The sequence below is a fragment of the Carcharhinus amblyrhynchos genome, unplaced genomic scaffold, assembly GCF_965287045.1.
Source record: "Carcharhinus amblyrhynchos unplaced genomic scaffold, sCarAmb.v2.hapA chromosome_267, whole genome shotgun sequence".
In the NCBI taxonomy this organism is placed as follows: Eukaryota; Metazoa; Chordata; class Chondrichthyes; order Carcharhiniformes; family Carcharhinidae; genus Carcharhinus; species Carcharhinus amblyrhynchos.
Genome location: NW_027650007.1, coordinates 162,613 through 180,008, shown reverse-complemented (window position 1 = coordinate 180,008; position 17,396 = coordinate 162,613). Strand labels below are relative to the sequence as shown.

Genomic DNA, 17,396 nt, shown 5'->3' with positions numbered 1-17,396 from the left:
GCGGTTCTTGATTCATTCGGTATGTGTTTTCACACTTTTGTATCTTTTTTCCCACTGGAAGAAAGTGAAAGAGATTATGTCCGGGGTGCATGGGGTCTTCAGTTATGCTGGTTTGCTTTTCCATGGCAGTGGGAAGTGTAGACAGTGTCAATGGATGGGAGGCTGGTTTGAGTGATGGACTGGGCTTCATTCACAATCCTTTGAAGTTTCTTGCAGTCTTGGATAGAGTAGGAGCCATACTAAGCTGTGATACAACCAGGAAGAATGCTTTCTATGGTGCATCTGTAAAAATTGATGAGAGTTGTAATGGACATGCCAAATTTCCTTAGTCTTCTGAGAAAATAGAGGCATTGGTGGACTTTCTTAACTGTAGTGTTGGCATGGGGGGATGAGGACGAGTTGTTGGTGATCTGGACATCTAAAAACTTGAAGCTCTTGACCATTTCTACTTCGTGCTCATTGATGTAGGCAGGGGCATGTCCTCCCTTATGCTTCCTGAAGTCGATGACTATCTCCTTTGTTTTGTTGACATTGAGGGAGAGATTATTGTCATCACACCAGTTCACCAGATTTTCTACCTCTTTCTTGTACTCTACCTCATCATTGTTTTGTCACTGCACCATAATCCTAGAACTCCCTCCCTAACAGCACTGTGAGAGCATTATTGCCATACAGAATTGACAGAGTCAAAATGGCGGTGCACAGTTAATTTTGAAAAGTATTTGCTGCAATGTAAAAGGACCTATTCCCCTCCCTATGTGACTCCATATTCCACTTCAGGGTCTGGGCACAAATATCAAGGTTAGCACTTCAATGCAATAATGAGGGAGTGCTGCCCTAACAGAGGTGTTGCTTACTGGTGAAATTTTAAACCAAGGCCTTGGCCGTCCCCTCCGGTAAACCTCAGCACTATTGTGAAGAAGAGCAGAGGACTTATCCTCGCTGTCCTGGCTAATATTTATCCCACAACCAAAATCACAAAAACATATTATCGTGTCATTATTACATTATGTGTTTCCTACCAATAATCACAACACTTCAAAAGTACTTCATTGTTTAAAATGCTTTATGATATCCTGCAGTTGTAAAAGATGCCAAAGGGATGTAATTCTAGCACGTCAGTTATACTGTTAAGAGCTGACATAATGTTAGTGAGGAATCCAAGGACTTTCCTGTCCAGGTGAGTATTTGTCAAGGTTGCTCCATTCTATCCTCTTCTCTTCATAATTGATGTCTGGATCTGCGCTGCCACGGGAATCATTCTCTGACATAGTTTCTTCGTTCACTCCATCCAGTCTGTGAGCTAGCATGTCATGCAGCTTTCACTTTTGCAACATAAACTGATCCTGGTCTTGAAGGTGTCAGATAATTTTGGAATGTTCCAATATCCACTCTCCTACATTCAATAGGAATTAGGAAGTTGTTGCGGGGGGGCACTATGTGATGTTGATGGGCGACCAAAAATGTAGCTGAAAAGGTGGGTTTTGAGACAAGTGAGGCATTTAGAGAAGGAATGCAGAGACTAGACCTAGGTGGCTACAGACACTCCCACGATGTAGGACTGCAGGAGAGGCCAGAGTCAGCAGAATTGTGAGTTTGGAGGGAACAAAGGATGGTCACACTAGGGGAGGTAGTAAAGCTAGTGGGTGGGGGGACAAGGCACAAACTGAAAACCGACAATGGATCATTTCTGTACTGTACTAGTTAGTGCACATCTCACATAGCCACCAAAGGAGCTTGTTCAAAGCTGGTTTTAAAAGCAGCAGGTCCAATTAATTCTCATTCACTACAACATTAATTTCTTTGAATCATCATATATTTTGGATCAAACATGTGTTTGAAAAGTTTTATTTGGTGTTCAGCCAAGTTAGAGTTAAAAATTCTGGTTGGTTTAAAATTTTCTATTACCTTGCCAAGAAGGACAGCCATCTTGTGGCGCCACCTGCCTTTGTTTAAACATGCTACTCGCATCCAGATGTTCAGCTGGGAGTTGTACATCCACACGTCACGGCTGTTGATTCTGCCACCTGTTAAACACAAAGAATGAAACTGAACACAAGACTTGAGGTTAGGCTAGAAATAGAGCTCATGCTCTGCTTTAACTGCCTTTAGACATCAAGCATAAACTGACTATTCACAATTGTTAGCCTCAAGCCTTCATTTGACTAGAGATGGGCCATTAGCGGATTTTTAATGAGTCCATGGGCCTCATCTGAACTGCAGAAGAAACCTGTATTAGGTCTTCATTATGCATGGAAAGATGAAGAAGATGATAAGAACCATTATACAATCTTCAAGGATTATGTTCAGTTGCAAGGTAGGAGATAGACAGTTACATTGTCAGCAAAACATCAGGATTTTTTGGAAAAGACCCCCCCATCAGTACACTAAACTAACAGCTTCACAACTCTCCTAAAGTACTCTGAAAATATTTCATTTGTTTTTGCAGGCCTTGGTTTGATCAGTAAGGGGTCTTTGTCAGAATTTCCCTTATGTTAGAAACACTGACCAACAGCTGCAAAAAACTCACAACTCAAGAGGCCCCCTTTCTGACCCCATGAAAACAAGGAATTACATAGGGCATAGATTCCTTCCCTTCTATGGTAGGTATACAACTCTAAACATATGATTGCTGAAGGGAAATTAAAGATTCAAATTTCACGGTACCTTCTGGTTAAAATTTCCACTTTTAAAATTCACCATTAATCACTTTTTCGCCATACTAGTTAAACAGCTACTCCTGCTCCATTCTCCTTTCCTCATACTGTTAGTCACCTTCCTTACTCCTTCAGTTAATGTTAGTAATCTCTGCCACCCTAAGACCCTACTCCTAGTCTACCACCTCCTTCTAACAAATCATCGATCCCAGCTTCTGGTCCTTCCCCTTCACCCTTCCTATTATCCATGTGCTGGTTCGTATACCTATATCTATTTAGCTATTATCTCTCTGTGGGGTTTTCTGGCCCCAACATCAGTGAGCATTGTTGCAGGTGAAATGGAAAATTTGAAGAGCTATTTAAAAGTTCACGGGTCTCCAAAATTTTCCCTCCTGTCTGCCATGATGCACGTCGTATCACAGCAATAAATTCCTGGCCATTGTCATGGATTTCCTCTTTCCTTCTCCTTTGCATTTTCCTCTTTCACCTTCCCTTCACTGCTTTCCAACTCTGTCCCATTCCCTGTCATCTACTTTTCTTCCCCTCTACCTTTCAACCCTTAACAATGCAGTATGTCTTTTCCCCTCAGATTCTGACCCTCCTTGTCACCTCGACAAGCATCTCTCCCCTCCTCTTGACATTCACATTTTCTCAGCCGCCCCCATCCATGTTTGGTGAGTTGAAGCACAAACAGACTCCCATAATTCCTCTCGATATTCTTTTAGCTGAGATTTCCATCCTGACCATAGAGACAGTAGTCCAAACTATTGGTGTATCAAGAGGTGTAGTACACCTGTCTATTAGTCAATAAGTTCAGGATAGAGGGACTGGGCTGAGTGGGCCCTAGTTCCATTGATCTGTTCCACAAATGGTAAAGCACTCACCACCTCACTGCCACCCCCACCCACCCAACTATCTGTTAAATGTTGAGGGTTACCATCTCTTAAGGCCACTATTATTCATTATTAATATGCCCAATCTCTCCTTTAATATCACCAAATGGCGATAATCAGTCATGCGTTTGCCATATGTAAAATCATGTTGAGTGCAAATTCACCGCTCTGTTTGCTTATAAACCAATAACTAGGTAACAGAATACTTCACTGACTGTAATGCACTGTAAAGCTGTTCTAAGGATGTGAAAGGTGCTATTTAAATATAGCAATTCTCTCCAGATACTTAGGCCTCAGGCTGACTGGTCATGAGGCCGAGACTCCCAGGCCTCATGAGCTCAATCTGTTGCCACACTTTTACTTTACCACATTGCTCTTTTTCCAGGCCCATTGTGGTGGTGCTGATTCATATAGCGATTCTGGTCCTGAGATAAAAACACCAAGTGGGATTTGCAACCTTTTTTTGCTTGATTTCTAAATGCTTCCTGCTTGGGGAAGGTAACATACCCTCCCCCAATGTGAACCACTGGTATCATGTCAGGATCTGATTCAAGTTCAGGAATACATGGTTCATATTCCATTATAACCTTTCAGAATGATTGGTACCTGACTGTTCTTGTAAACAATAATAGTTTTAGTACATCAGTATTGAGGCCTTAAGTATATCGCTATTCAACAGACATACTGTTTTATCAATTCTATCCATTCAAAGTTGTGTAACTAGCTTCTTCTCTTGCTCTTTCTCATCGTTACTCTCTCCTCATAAAAGTCACTCAGTCCTTGCAAACAAACTGTCCCATCACTAACCTCCCTTCAGCTCCCTTGGGCCTAAGCTCTGGGATTCCTTCCGCAATCTTTCTGCCTGTCAATATCTCTTTCTTCCTTTAAGACATTCCTTAAAATCCATCACTTTGACTAGCTTTTGGTCATCTGCTCTAATATCTTGCTCAGCGACACATTTTATTTCATAACACATCTTAGAAGATATTAAAAGCCCTACATAAATGCAATTTATTGTTGGTCTGGAAACAGCAAGGAGAAAACTAAAACAAAATGAATGACACTTGCTCAGAGGGACCATTTGGAAAACTCCCGCTGTTCTGTTCCAATCCCAGGAGAATCCCCAAGGCAAATTCTACAGTTTGTGTTGTCACTTCAAAGTTCTTAAAAACTGTCATGCAAATCAACTGCTTAAAAAAGTCAAAAATCTCCCTTCAGAACCAGAACTGCTTCCAACTCCAGAAACACTGATCCATTCTGAAACTGTGGTCTGAATTCACCCATAAACACATAAAAATGGTCCGACACAACATGTGTCCTGGAAAAGAGTGACTTGATTCTGAAGCTTTGCATCATGTGCTCATCAGAACAAATGCAAGAATGCCAAATTTCAAAAGGAACAACAACTTGCACTGCATGAGAAAAGGGGTGCTGATTGGTTGGCAAGTGGCCTCTGATTGGGAGAGGCATTGTCATAGAGAAGGAAACGGCTATTCTTAGCATTGTTGCGTCATTGGTGGATCCCCTTGAAATTAGAGCACCAGGGACTGCGGGTAACAGCAACCAGAGATAACGGGTTTTTAATGAGAATTGGGATTGAAACTCAAGGCTCCATGATGGTGTCAAAACACTTTGCTTGACCATAAAGAGTCCTTACAAAAATTGATGGAAGCTACTCACAAAAAGGATTTAAAATAATATTTTGTTTTAAAGCATTCATAAGAACATAAGAAATAGGAGCAGGAGTAGGCCATCTAGCCCCTCGAGCCTGCCCCACCATTCAATAAGATCATGGCTGATCTGAAGTGGCTCAGTTCCTCTTTCCCACTTTCTCCCCATAACCCTTAATCCCCTTGCCTACCAAAAACCTAACTACCCGCGTCTTAAATATATTTAGCGAGGCAGCCTCCACCACTTCAACTGGCAGAGAATTCCAGAGGTTCACCACCCTTTGAGTGAAGAAGTTCCTCCTCAACTCCGTTCTAAACTGCACCCCACTTATCTTGAGGCTGTGCCCCCTAGTCCTACTGTCCTTTCTGAGCGGGAAGAGCCTCTCCACCTCTATCCTATCCATCCCCTTCATCATCTTATACATCTCAATAAGATCCCCCCTCATCCTTCTAAACTCCAACGAGTACAAGCCCAGTCTATTCAGCCTCTCTTCATAGTTCAACCCCCTCAACTCCGGTATCAGCCTAGTGAACCTCCTGTGCACTCCCTCCAAGGCCAAAATATCCTTGCGCAAGTGTGCGACCAAAACTGGACACAGTACTCCAGCTGCGGCCTCACCAGTGCCCTGTACAGTTGCAGCAAGACCTCCCTACTTTTATATTCAATCCCCCTCGCTATGAAGGCCAGCATCCCATTTGCCTTCCTGATCACCTGCTGCACATGTAGGCTGGGTTTTTGTGACTCATGCATAAGGACCCCCAGGTCCCTCTGCACCGGAGCATGCTGCAGCTTTTCGTCCTTTAAATAGTAGTCCCTCCTACTATTATTCCTGCCAAAGTGGATAACCTCACACTTGCTAACATTATACTCCATCTGCCATGTCCTCGCCCACTCGCTCAGCCTATCTAGATCCCTCTGCAGACTTTCCACACCCTCCGCACAATTTGCTTTTCCACTTATCTTTGTGTCATCAGCAAATTTCGACACCCTACACTCAGCTCCCTCCTCCAGATCATCTATATAAATGGTAAATAGCTGAGGCCCCAGCACTGACCCCTGCGGCACTCCACTAGTCACCAACCGCCAATCCGAATAGCACCCATTGACACCCACTCTCTGCCTCCTATTAGGCAGCCAATCCTCTATCCACGCTAACACCTTACCCCCAACTCCATGCACCCTAACCTTCTGTAGCAACCTTTTGTGCAGCATCTTATCAAACGCCTTCTGAAAATCGAGAAACACCACATCCACCAGTTCCCCTCTGTCTACTGCACTAGTCACATCCTCAAAGAATTCCAATAAATTTGTCAGACACGACTTCCCCTTAACGAATCTGTGCTGTGTATGCTCTATCAAACAATTCTTCTCTAGGTGCCTCGCTATTTCTTCTTTGATGACGGATTCAAGCATTTTTCCTACAACAGACGTTAAACTAACCGGCCTATAATTCCCTGCCTTTTGCCTGCTACCTTTTTTAAACAGCGGCGAAACATTAGCCATTTTCCAATCTTCTGGCACTTGCCCGGAATCCAGCGAGGTTTGGTAAATAATCACTAAGGCATCTACTATCACCTCTGCCATTTCCTTCAGAACCATGGGATGCATTCCATCCGGTCCTGGGGACTTGTCCACCATCAGTCCCGCTAGTCTATCGAGCGCTACCTCTCTAGTGACAGTGATCATTCATGTTCTGCTTTGTGAATTAATCTCCATCTACAATAAGCTCATCCTCTCTGGATTGCCTCTTCTTGCCCCAGCTCCAGCTCCGTATTGTATCTGCCCTTGCTGGGCTCCCCGGGCCGTTGGCCAAACTTCTTGCTTCCTCTGAGCAGTTCGCTGATACAATGCAGATGAGGCACAGCCACTAAAATGTTTCAGCCCCCCAACCACCACCAGTAGGTGGCCAGCGGACTCACTCCACCCACCTCCTATTGCTGGAAATGGTCATCTGCAAATTTAATCTTGGGCATGCAGGTTCTCACTGTTATACAAGAGTCTCTTTAGTTATTGTTAAGGACATGTGTGTATGGGAGGGAAGGAAGGAATGGGAGGATAAGAGGAAGTGAGGTCAGTGAGGGTGGAGAAGAGAGAGAGTGAACAGTACAGAAACAGAGGGGGAGAGAGACAAAAGTAGCGAGTGGTAGAGAGATAGCAAGTGTCATCTCAGAGTGAGCAGAGAAGGTGTTAATTGAGAGGGTGAAAAATGTTAAAACAGAAGTAAAGGGGATGAAAAGGAGTCCCACCCAGTCCCAGAGTGTGAAAGGACAGTGTCTGACCCACTGTCCCACCCAGTCCCAGAGTGTGAAAGGACAGTGTCTGACCCACTGTCCCACTCTGTCCAGAGTGTGAAAGGACAGTGTCTGACCTACTCAATGTCCCTGTGGATGGATTTCCTTACCTGACACGAGAATGTCATTCCTCAAGGCGCACACGGCATACTCAGATTTGGTAAATTCTGGGAGTTTGGCCAGCGACTTCCACTCTCCTGTCATCGGATCATAGCATTCAGTGTAAGGCAGATTGAAGCCTCCCACTCGCTCACAGCCTCCCACCACCACAATCACCTCAGAGTAACCTGTGGACCTGTGGGGAGGAGAGGTAAAAGTAGAAATTTAGAATGGGTTCTTGCACAGGATAGCAAAATACTGCAAAACACCTGCAAGCCAAGTGTGGCCATGTACCTGCTGCCATGTGTTGGGAGGCAGAATCGGTGTCTGCTCCATTCCCACTATGAGGTCTTCTCAACATTTTCAGTCCAATTGCAATCTGAACCCCCCTATTTACCAGCTATATGTCATTTAGACCAAGTTACCAAATTGCAGCCAATCAATAAGAGTGGACCTGATTTAGATGGGTCCATTTGTCACGACCTGGACCAATATGGTTGAACCACATCAGCTCACCACATTTACCCATTATAATACTTACTGCCCTGTTCCCCACCTAACAAGTGGCCACCCAAGTATTTCTGCCATGGTTAGACCTCCAGCCAGCCTATCACAGAGCATAGTGAGTCTTTGGCCATTTCAAACAAGAAAATCAGGTTTTTGTTCCCATCCCTCACCTGCGAGGCCTTGTCCGTGGTGACATCATCTCATTGCCAAGTACGTGGTACCTCCGAGCCTCATGCAGGAGTTGGTAGCACTCTGGAGAATTCTGGATCAGCTGGTTCCCTTCCACTGTTTGCACAAAGTAATTAGGGTGCAGGAGAGGGAGCCTGACGTGAGTTAGCAGCTCCTTCATCATGGGCCTCCTGCGGTCAATGTCATGATAGATCCAACGCATCACCGACTCGTATGCCATTTCCTCCTTGCTGATGACCAGATCGTCACTGGAGACATAGTCAATCAGCTCATCCTTCTCCAGTCCCAGAAACTCCTCATGCAGGGCTACCTCAGAGAAGGTCTGCAGGCCAAAGCATTTGCACTTGGAGTGAAGTGACTTCAGGGAGTGGGTGTCTGCAAATTTCTGGATGCCCAGGCAGTTGCACGGGTCAAGCTGCTCCTCCAAGAACTTGGCACAGGCATCTCGGATGGCGCTGATCTGAAAGAGGCTGGAGGTCTCAAAGAGGTACTGCACATTGTCCGTGGTGATCCTCACCTTTCCTGTGTAGACATACTGCAGGAATTGGTCCATGGCATTGGCAAAGATTCCATTGATCTCCACCAGCATCTCCCTGCTCTCGCGGTGGTCATTGCAGAACATAGCCCTAAAGTAGCTGCTGCAGGAGGAGAGGATGGCTCGGTGGCAGGGGAACTCACGGCCCTCCACACAGATAACTACGTCAGTGAAGAGGCGGCTATCCCTGAACTCATTCAGCATCGCCAGAATGCTCTCGGCATGGGATGGGCCCGAGCAGAAATCAAATACTTCTTGGTTCACCATGGATTTCTGGTCCACTTCAAAGACTTTGCGTTTGGTGACAGGTGAGTCATGGAAATGAGTATCGTCCCTGTTAATGCGTCGTCCCAGGATCAACACCATGGCTTTATCCAAACACTCACTGCAACAAGAGACTTCTATATAATCCTGAAAGTAGAGAGAGACAAATTCAATTAAAATTTCAATGATAATATTTACACATTATACAGTAAGGATATTATTTCATCACTTCTTGTGTACTATATACAGTAGTTTGTTATCAGGAGTAAAGGGGTATTAATACCATTATACAAGGACAGTGTTATCAGCAATAATGGAGTAGTATAATCTTTGTTGCGGGCAGTACATAGGCAACATGGGCACTGATTTCCCTAAGAAAGACCTGTTAAAAGAAAGGACAAGAATATTGCATTTGTTCAGGTGTATCATTTAACATCTGTCAGATGGCACCAAAGTTTCCTTTGAACCTTACTGAAACTGAATTAATATTTAGAATATTCACAATTTTCATTTCATACAATTGTTTGCTGAAAACCTTTTACTCTGCTTCTTGCCCATCAGTTTCAGCCTATTCTTTACATTTTGATTCCCAATTCATTTACAGTCCAGGGATCTAATTCTCCATTGATTACAGAAATGGGGGAATTGATTCTCCATTATATACAGTACTGGAGAACTGATTCTCCATTGCCTACAGTACTGGGGAACTGATTCTCCATTGCCTACAGTACTGGGGAACTGATTCTCCATTGCCTACAGTACTGGGGAACTGATTCTCCATTGCCTACAGTACTGGGGAACTGATTCTCCATTGCGTACAATACAGGTGAACTGATTCTCTATTGTGTACAGTACTGGGGAACTGATTTTCCATTGGGTACTGTATTGGGGAACTGATTCTCAATTGGGTACAGTACTGGGGAACTGATTCTCCATTGGGTACAGTACTGGGAAACTGATTCTCCATTAGGTACAGTACTATGGAACTGATTCTCTACTGTGTACAGTACCAGGGGACTGATTTTCCACTGAATAGAGTACTGGGAAACTGATTCTTCATTGGGTACCATACTGGGGAACTGATTCTCCATTGGGTACAGTACTGGGGAACTGATTCTCCATTGGGTACAGTACTATGAACCAATTCTCCATTGGGTAGAGTATTGGAGAACTGATTCTCCATTGGGTACAGTCCTGCAAACTGATTCTCCATTGTGTACAGTACTGGGGAACTGATTCTCCATTGGGTACCATACTGGGGAACTGATTCTCCATTGGGTACAGTACTGGGGAACTGATTCTCCATTGGGTACAGTACTGGGGAACTGATTCTCCATTGGGTACCAGACTGGGGAACTGATTCTCCATTGTGTACAGTACTGGGGAACTGATGCTCCATTGGGTACTGTGTTGGGGAACTGATTCTCCATTCGGTACAGTACTGGGAAACTGATTCTTCATTGGGTACCATACTGGGGAACTGATTCTCCATTCGGTACAGTACTGGGGAACTGATTCTCCATTGGGTACAGTACTGGGGAACTGCTTCTCCATTGGGTACAGTACTATGAACCAATTCTCCATTGGGTAGAGTATTGGAGAACTGATTCTCCATTGGGTACAGTACTGGGGAACTGATTCTCCATTGGGTACAGTACTATGAACCAATTCTCCATTGGGTAGAGTATTGGAGAACTGATTCTCCATTGGGTACCAGACTGGGGAACTGATTCTCCTTTGGGTACTGTGTTGGGGAACTGATTCTCCATTCGTACAGTACTGGGGAACTGATTCTCCATTCGTACAGTACTGGGGAACTGATTCTCCATTCGGTACAGTACTGGGAAACTGATTCTCCATTGGGTACAGTACTGGGAAACTGATTCTCCATTGGGTACAGTACTGGGAAACTGATTCTCCATTGTGTACAGTACTGGGAAACTGATTCTCCATTGGGTACAGTACTGGGGAACTGATTCTCCATTGGGTACAGTACTGGGAAACTGATTCTCCATTGGGTACAGTACTGGGAAACTGATTCTCCATTGGGTACAGTACTGGGGAACTGATTTTCCATTGGGTACAGTACTGGGGAACTGATGCTCCATTGGGTACATTTGATTTGGTGAGTACTGGATTTACTCTGAATCACTTTCTGACTGCACTTCCGGTTCGTGGGGTTTGTGAGAGTGTAGTTTACTTCCATACCGGAAGTTAGGCTTGGGGATTGTCGGGAAGGGGGAGCGGGAGGTATAAAAAGGAGGTAGCGGCATACAGCGGGCAGTGTCGGGAGCGGGCAGCGGAGTGAGTGGGAGCTGAGTGCGAAGGGCTTTGGCTCGCTGGGCTTAGGCGAGAGCAGGCTTACAGAGGAGGTGAGTTGCAGCTTTCTAACTTTTGACACATACAGAAGGTTGGGACATGGCAGCGGCTATGGGGAGGAACATAAGCTGTGTTAGGTGCCGCATGTGGGAGTTCTTGGTGGCATCACGTCTCCCGAAGGTCCACATCTGTGTTAAATGTTTTGAGTTGCAGCGCTTGAGGGCCCGGGTCTGGCAACTCGAGGGGCGTTTAGAGGATGCATTTCTGGTCAGGGAAAACGAGGAGATAATGGCTAGGAACCATGAGCAGGAAGAGGTCCCAGGGGCTGAAGAGCAGGAGGGGTGGACGACTGTTAGGCAGAAGAAGAGGAAGAAGAAGAATAGTCATGGTCCTCAGACCTCCCCAGTGGCCCCCCAAGATTCATCGACAGGGGCACAAAAGGATAGGCAGGAGGGCCAGAATGACTCAGAGGGACAGAAGGGGGCTGGCAATGTGATAGTGGTAGGGGATGGGAGGGTCCAAGGCATTGACAGGAGGTTCTGTGGGCAGAGGCGTGACTCCAGGATGGTGGTCTGCCTCCCTGGAGCAGGGGTACAGGACATAACGGAAAGGGTAGAGGGAATTTTGAAAGGGGAGGGGACCCAGGCAGAGGTAATAATACACGTAGGGGAGAGGGACGTAGGAAGGAGAAATAGGGTAGATGTACGTAGGCAATTTAGGGAGTTGGGGTCCAAACTGAAGAGCAGGACCTCCAGGGTGGCATTCTCTGGGTTGCTGCCAAGTACCAGCAGGGCTAAGAATAATGAGATCATGCAGCTGAATGCGTGGTTGAGGGATTGGTGCAGGGTAGAGGGCTTTACTTTTGTAGACCACTGGGAGGTATTTATGAGAGAAGGGCAACTGTATAGGAGGGATGGAGAGAATTTGAATGGGAGGGGGACAAGTGTCTCAGCAGGGAGGTTAGCTGGTGTGTTTAGGAATGGTTTAAACTAATAGGGAGGGGGGGTGGGGATGTGACTGATAGCTCATTAGACACTGGGGCCGGGAGTGAGTTGGGTGAAAGGAAAATTATCAGGGAGAAGGAGGTTCCGAGGGACACTGGTGGGTTGGACTGTGGCTGTTTCAATGCGAGGAGTGTGACAGGAAAAACGGATGAGCTTAGGGCCTTGATGTTTGTGAGGAAGTTAGATGTGGTGGCAGTAACGGAGACGTGGTTACGTGAAGGGCAGGACTGGCAGCTGAATGTTCCTGGGTACAAGTGTTTTAGGTGTGACAGAGGAGGATTGAAGAGAGGTGGAGGGGTGGCACTGTTAGTAAAGGAGCACATCACAGCAGTGCAGAGGGAGGACAATATGGAGGAGTTAGGGATTGAGTCGCTGTGGGTGGAGTTGAGGAATAGAAAGGGAGAGATTACGATGCTAGGGGTATACTATAGGCCACCCAACAGCCCTAGGTCAGTGGAGGAAGGCATTTGCAGGGGCATTTTGGATAGGTGCCGAAAGAATAGGGTGGTTGTAGTGGGTGACTTTAATCTTCCTGGAGCGGATTGGAAGGAGCCTAGAGCTGGGGGTACGGAGGGAGAGGAGTTTGTAAAATGTGTGTTGGAAGGGTCCCTAGAGCAGTACGTAGCTAGCCCGACTAGGGAAGGGGCTATACTGGATTTAGTGTTGGGAAATGAGCCAGGGCAGGTGGTTGAGGTTGAGGTACTCATTAGAGTTTAGAAGAATGAGGGGAGATCTCATTGAGACGTATAAGATGATGAATGGGATGGATAGAATAGAGGTGGAGAGACTCTTCCCGCTCAAAAAAGACAGTAGGACTAGGGGGCACAGCCTCAAGATAAAGGGGAGGCGGTTTAGAACGGAGTTGAGGAGGAACTTCTTCACTCAAAGGGTGGTGAATCTCTGGAATTCTCTGCCCGTTGAAGTGGTGGAGGCTGCCTCGGTAAATATTTTTAAGAAGCGGGTTGATGGGTTCTTGATAAGAGAGGGGATTAAGGGTTATGGGGAGAGGGCGGGAAAGTGGAACTGAGCCACGACAGATCAGCCATGATCTTACTGAATGGCGGGGCAGGCTCGAAGGGCTAGATGGCCTACTCCTGCTCCTATTTCTTATGTTCTTATGTTCTTAACATGTGGCTAACAGTGACCACAAGTCCGTCTACTTTAGGATAAAAATGGAAAGGGATGAGTGCCGTCCGAAGGGGAGGGTGCTAAACTGGGGGAAGGCGAGCTATAGCCGGATTAGGAGGGAGCTGAAGGACACTGATTGGGAGGGACTGTTAGCTGGCAAGTCCACGGTTGGCAAGTGGGAGGCTTTTAAGGGCAAACTGAAAATGTTGCAGGAAAGGCATGTGCCGGTTAAGCGGAAGGATGGGAAAGGTAGGATTAGAGAGCCGTGGATTACAGGAAATATCGAAGACTTGGTCAGGAAGAAGAGGGAGGCATATGTTAGGTCAAAACAACTGGGTACGGAGAGTGTGCTGGAGGAATATAGAGAGAGTAGGAGGGAGCTAAAAAGGGGAGTTAGAAGGGCGAAGAGAGGGCATGAAATGGCTTTGGCTGATAGAATTAAGGAAAATCCAAAGGCATTTACTCTTATATTAGGAGCAAGAGACTGGTTAGAGGGAAAATTGGTCCTCTTAGGGACAAAGGAGGGGAGCTATGAATCGAGTCTGAGGGAATGGGGGAGATCCTGAATGAATACTTTGCGTCGGTATTCACGAAGGAGAGGGGCTCGGTGTCGTGCAGTGTCTTGGAGGGAGCTATGGATCAGTGGCAGGAAATTTCCATTACGAGGGAGGAAGTGCTAGGGCTTTTAGGTAGCGTAAGGACGGATAAAGCTCCGGGGCCTGATGGTATTTATCCCAGGCTGCTTAGGGAGGTGAAAGATGAAATTGCTGGGCCTCTGACGCAAATCTTTGTCTCTTCTTTGGACACAGGTGAGGTCCCAGAAGACTGGAGGGTAGCTACTGTTGTACCGCTGTTTAAAAAAGGTAGTAGGGATAACCCTGGTAATTATAGACCAGTGAGTTTGACATCGGTGGTAGGAAAATTATTGGAAAAAATTCTTAGGGGTAGGATGTATGAGCATTTGGAGCGTTGCGATCTGATTAGGGATACGCAACATGGCTTTGTTAGGGGGAGGTCTTGCCTTACAAATTTGGTAGAATTCTTTGAGGAGGTGACAAAAACGGTTGACGATGGGCGAGCCGTTGATGTCATCTATATGGATTTCAGTAAGGCGTTTGACAAAGTCCCTCATGGTAGGCTGGTAGAAAAGGTTAAGGCACATGGAATACAAGGACAGGTAGCTAGGTGGATTGAAAACTGGCTGGGCAATAGGAGACAGAGAGTAGTTGTCGAGGGTTCCTTTTCGGGCTGGAGGCCAGTGACCAGTGGTGTGCCGCAGGGCTCAGTACTGGGACCTCTCCTCTTTGTAGTATATATAAACAACTTGGAAGAGAGCGTACGTGGTGTGATCAGCAAGTTTGTGGATGACACCAAGATGGCAGGATTGGCGGATACTGAGGAGGAATGTCAGGTGATACAGCAGGATATAGATAGGTTGGTATATTGGGCAGATAGGTGGCAGATGGAATTTAATCCTGACAAATGCGAGGTGATGCATTTTGGAAGGAATAATGCAGAGAGGAGCTACGTGATAAAAGGTAGACCGATTAGGAGTATAGAAATACAGAAGCACCTGGGAGTGCAGGTTCACAAGTCTATGAAGGTTACGACACAAGTAGAGAAGGTTGTGAGGAAAGCTTATGGAATGCTAGCCTTTATAGGAAGGGGTATAGAGTATAGGAGCTGCCGTCTAATGCTTCAGTTGTACAGAACGTTGGTTAGACCGCATTTGGAGTACTGCGTCCAGTTCTGGTCACCTTACTACCAGAAGGACGTGGAGACTCTGGAGAGAGTGCAGAGGAGGTTTACCAGGATGTTGCCTGGCATGGAAGGACTGAGTTACGAGGAAAGGTTGGAGAAACTGGGACTTTTCTCCTTGGAAAGACGGAGATTAAGGGGGGACATGATAGAGGTATATAAAATACTGAAGGGAATAGTGGTAGGCTGTTCCCTAGACTGGGTACAATTACGAGAGGTCACGATCTAAGGGTGAGGGGGGAGAAGTATAATTTGGATATGAGAGGAAGGTTCTTCACGCAGAGGGTCGTGGGGGTATGGAACGCGCTACCGAGTAGGGTGGTGGAGGCAGGCACGTTGGACTTGTTTAAGGTTTACTTAGATAGACACATGAGCGAAACAAGGATGGAGGGTTATAGTAGAGGGTATTAAATAGGGTCACAGCCTCGGGGACACCGGAAATGTAGACTTACATGTTAACGTTTTTGTCTTTTTATTCTGCAGGTGTCGGTCCACCTTGTTGTCAAACGAGGGGCATGCACACGGTGGGTCGTGCGTGGGCTGCTCTTGGAGGTTCCAGGAGTGGCCTAGTACTTCGTGTCGGTGTGTGTGCTTGACCCTGGACCGGTAGACGGGCGCCGCAACAGCTCAGTGACTATCACTGCTAGCTGTGCAGATATATGGATTTGGGCCTGTGTCTGTGGGAGTTTGCGCATTCTCCCTGCGGTTGCGTGGGTTTCCTCCGGGCGCTCCGGTTTCCTCCCACACCCCAAAGATGTGCTCTTAGGCTGATTGGTTTTACCAAATTGACACTATTCTCCCCTGAATCTGGCGACATTAGGGGTTCCATTCACATACACACAGGGCAGGGTAGGTGTAGGAGGATGTGGCGGCGCGGGCTCGTTGGCCGAAGGGCCTGTTTCCTGTGCTGGGTTGTTCTTTGTTCTAGTACTGGGAAACTGATTCTTCAATGGGTACCATACTGGGGAACTGATTCTCCATTGGGTACCATACTGGGGAATTGATTCTCCATTGGGTACCATACTGGGGAACTGATTCTCCATTGGGTACCATACTGGGGAACTGATTCTACATTGGGTACCATACTGGGGAACTGATTCTCCATTGAGTACAGTACTGGGGAACTGATTCTCCATTGGGTACTGTACTGGGGAACTGATTCTCCATTGGGTACCATACTGGGGAACTGATTCTCCATTGGGTACAGTACTGGGGAACTGATTCTCCATTGGGTACCGTACTGGGGAACTGATTCTCCATTGGGTACAGTACTGGGGAACTGATTCTCCATTAGGTACAGTACTGGGGAACTGATTCTCCATTGGGTACAGTACTGGGGAACTGATTCTCCATTGGGTACAGTACTGGGGAAGTGACTCTCCATTGGGTACAGTACTGGGGAACTGATTCTCCATTGGGTACCGTACTGGGGAACTGATTCTCCATTGGGTACCGTACTGGGGAACTGATTCTCCATTGGGTACAGTACTGGGGAACTGATTCTCCATTGGGTACAGTACTGGGGAACTGATTCTCCATTGGGTACAGTACTGGGGAACTGATTCTCCATTGGATACTGTCCAGGGGAACTGATTCTCCATTGGGTACAGTACTGGGGAACTGATTCTCCATTGGGTACAGTACTGGGGAACTGATTCTCCATTGGGTACAGTACTGGGGAACTGATTCTCCATTGGGTACAGTACTGGGGAACTGATTCTCCATTGGGTACAGTACTGGGGAACTGATTCTCCATTGGGTACAGTACTGGGGAATTGATTCTCCATTGGGTACCATACTGGGGAACTGATTCTCCATTGGGTACTGTCCAGGGGAACTGATTCTCCATTGGGTACAGTACTGGGGAATTGATTCTCCATTGGGTACAGTACTGGGGAACTGATTCTCCATTGGGTACAGTACTGGGGAACTGATTCTCCATTGGGTACTGTCCAGGGGAATTGATTCTCCATTGGGTACTGTCCAGGGGAATTGATTCTCCATTGGGTACTGTCCAGGGGAATTGATTCTCCATTGGCAACAGTCCTGGGGAACTGATTCTCCATTGGGTACAGTACTGG

At 46.4% G+C, this 17,396-nt stretch overlaps 1 protein-coding gene across 2 annotated transcripts in view; it reads right to left on the bottom strand.

Annotated features, from left to right (window-relative positions):
* The window catches only part of klhl24a (kelch-like family member 24a), a 40,023-nt gene that overhangs the window by 16,156 nt on the left and 6,471 nt on the right, over positions 1-17,396 (bottom strand). For both annotated transcript variants that reach the window (XM_080183365.1, XM_080183367.1), the window contains exons 2-4: positions 8,289-9,253; positions 7,623-7,807; positions 1,909-2,027 (exon numbers count right to left, since the gene is read on the bottom strand). In XM_080183365.1, the coding sequence (XP_080039491.1) occupies positions 1,909-2,027; positions 7,623-7,807; positions 8,289-9,208 (1,224 nt within the window). In that variant the 5' untranslated portion in view covers positions 9,209-9,253. The remainder of the gene's footprint in view (positions 1-1,908; positions 2,028-7,622; positions 7,808-8,288; positions 9,254-17,396) is intronic.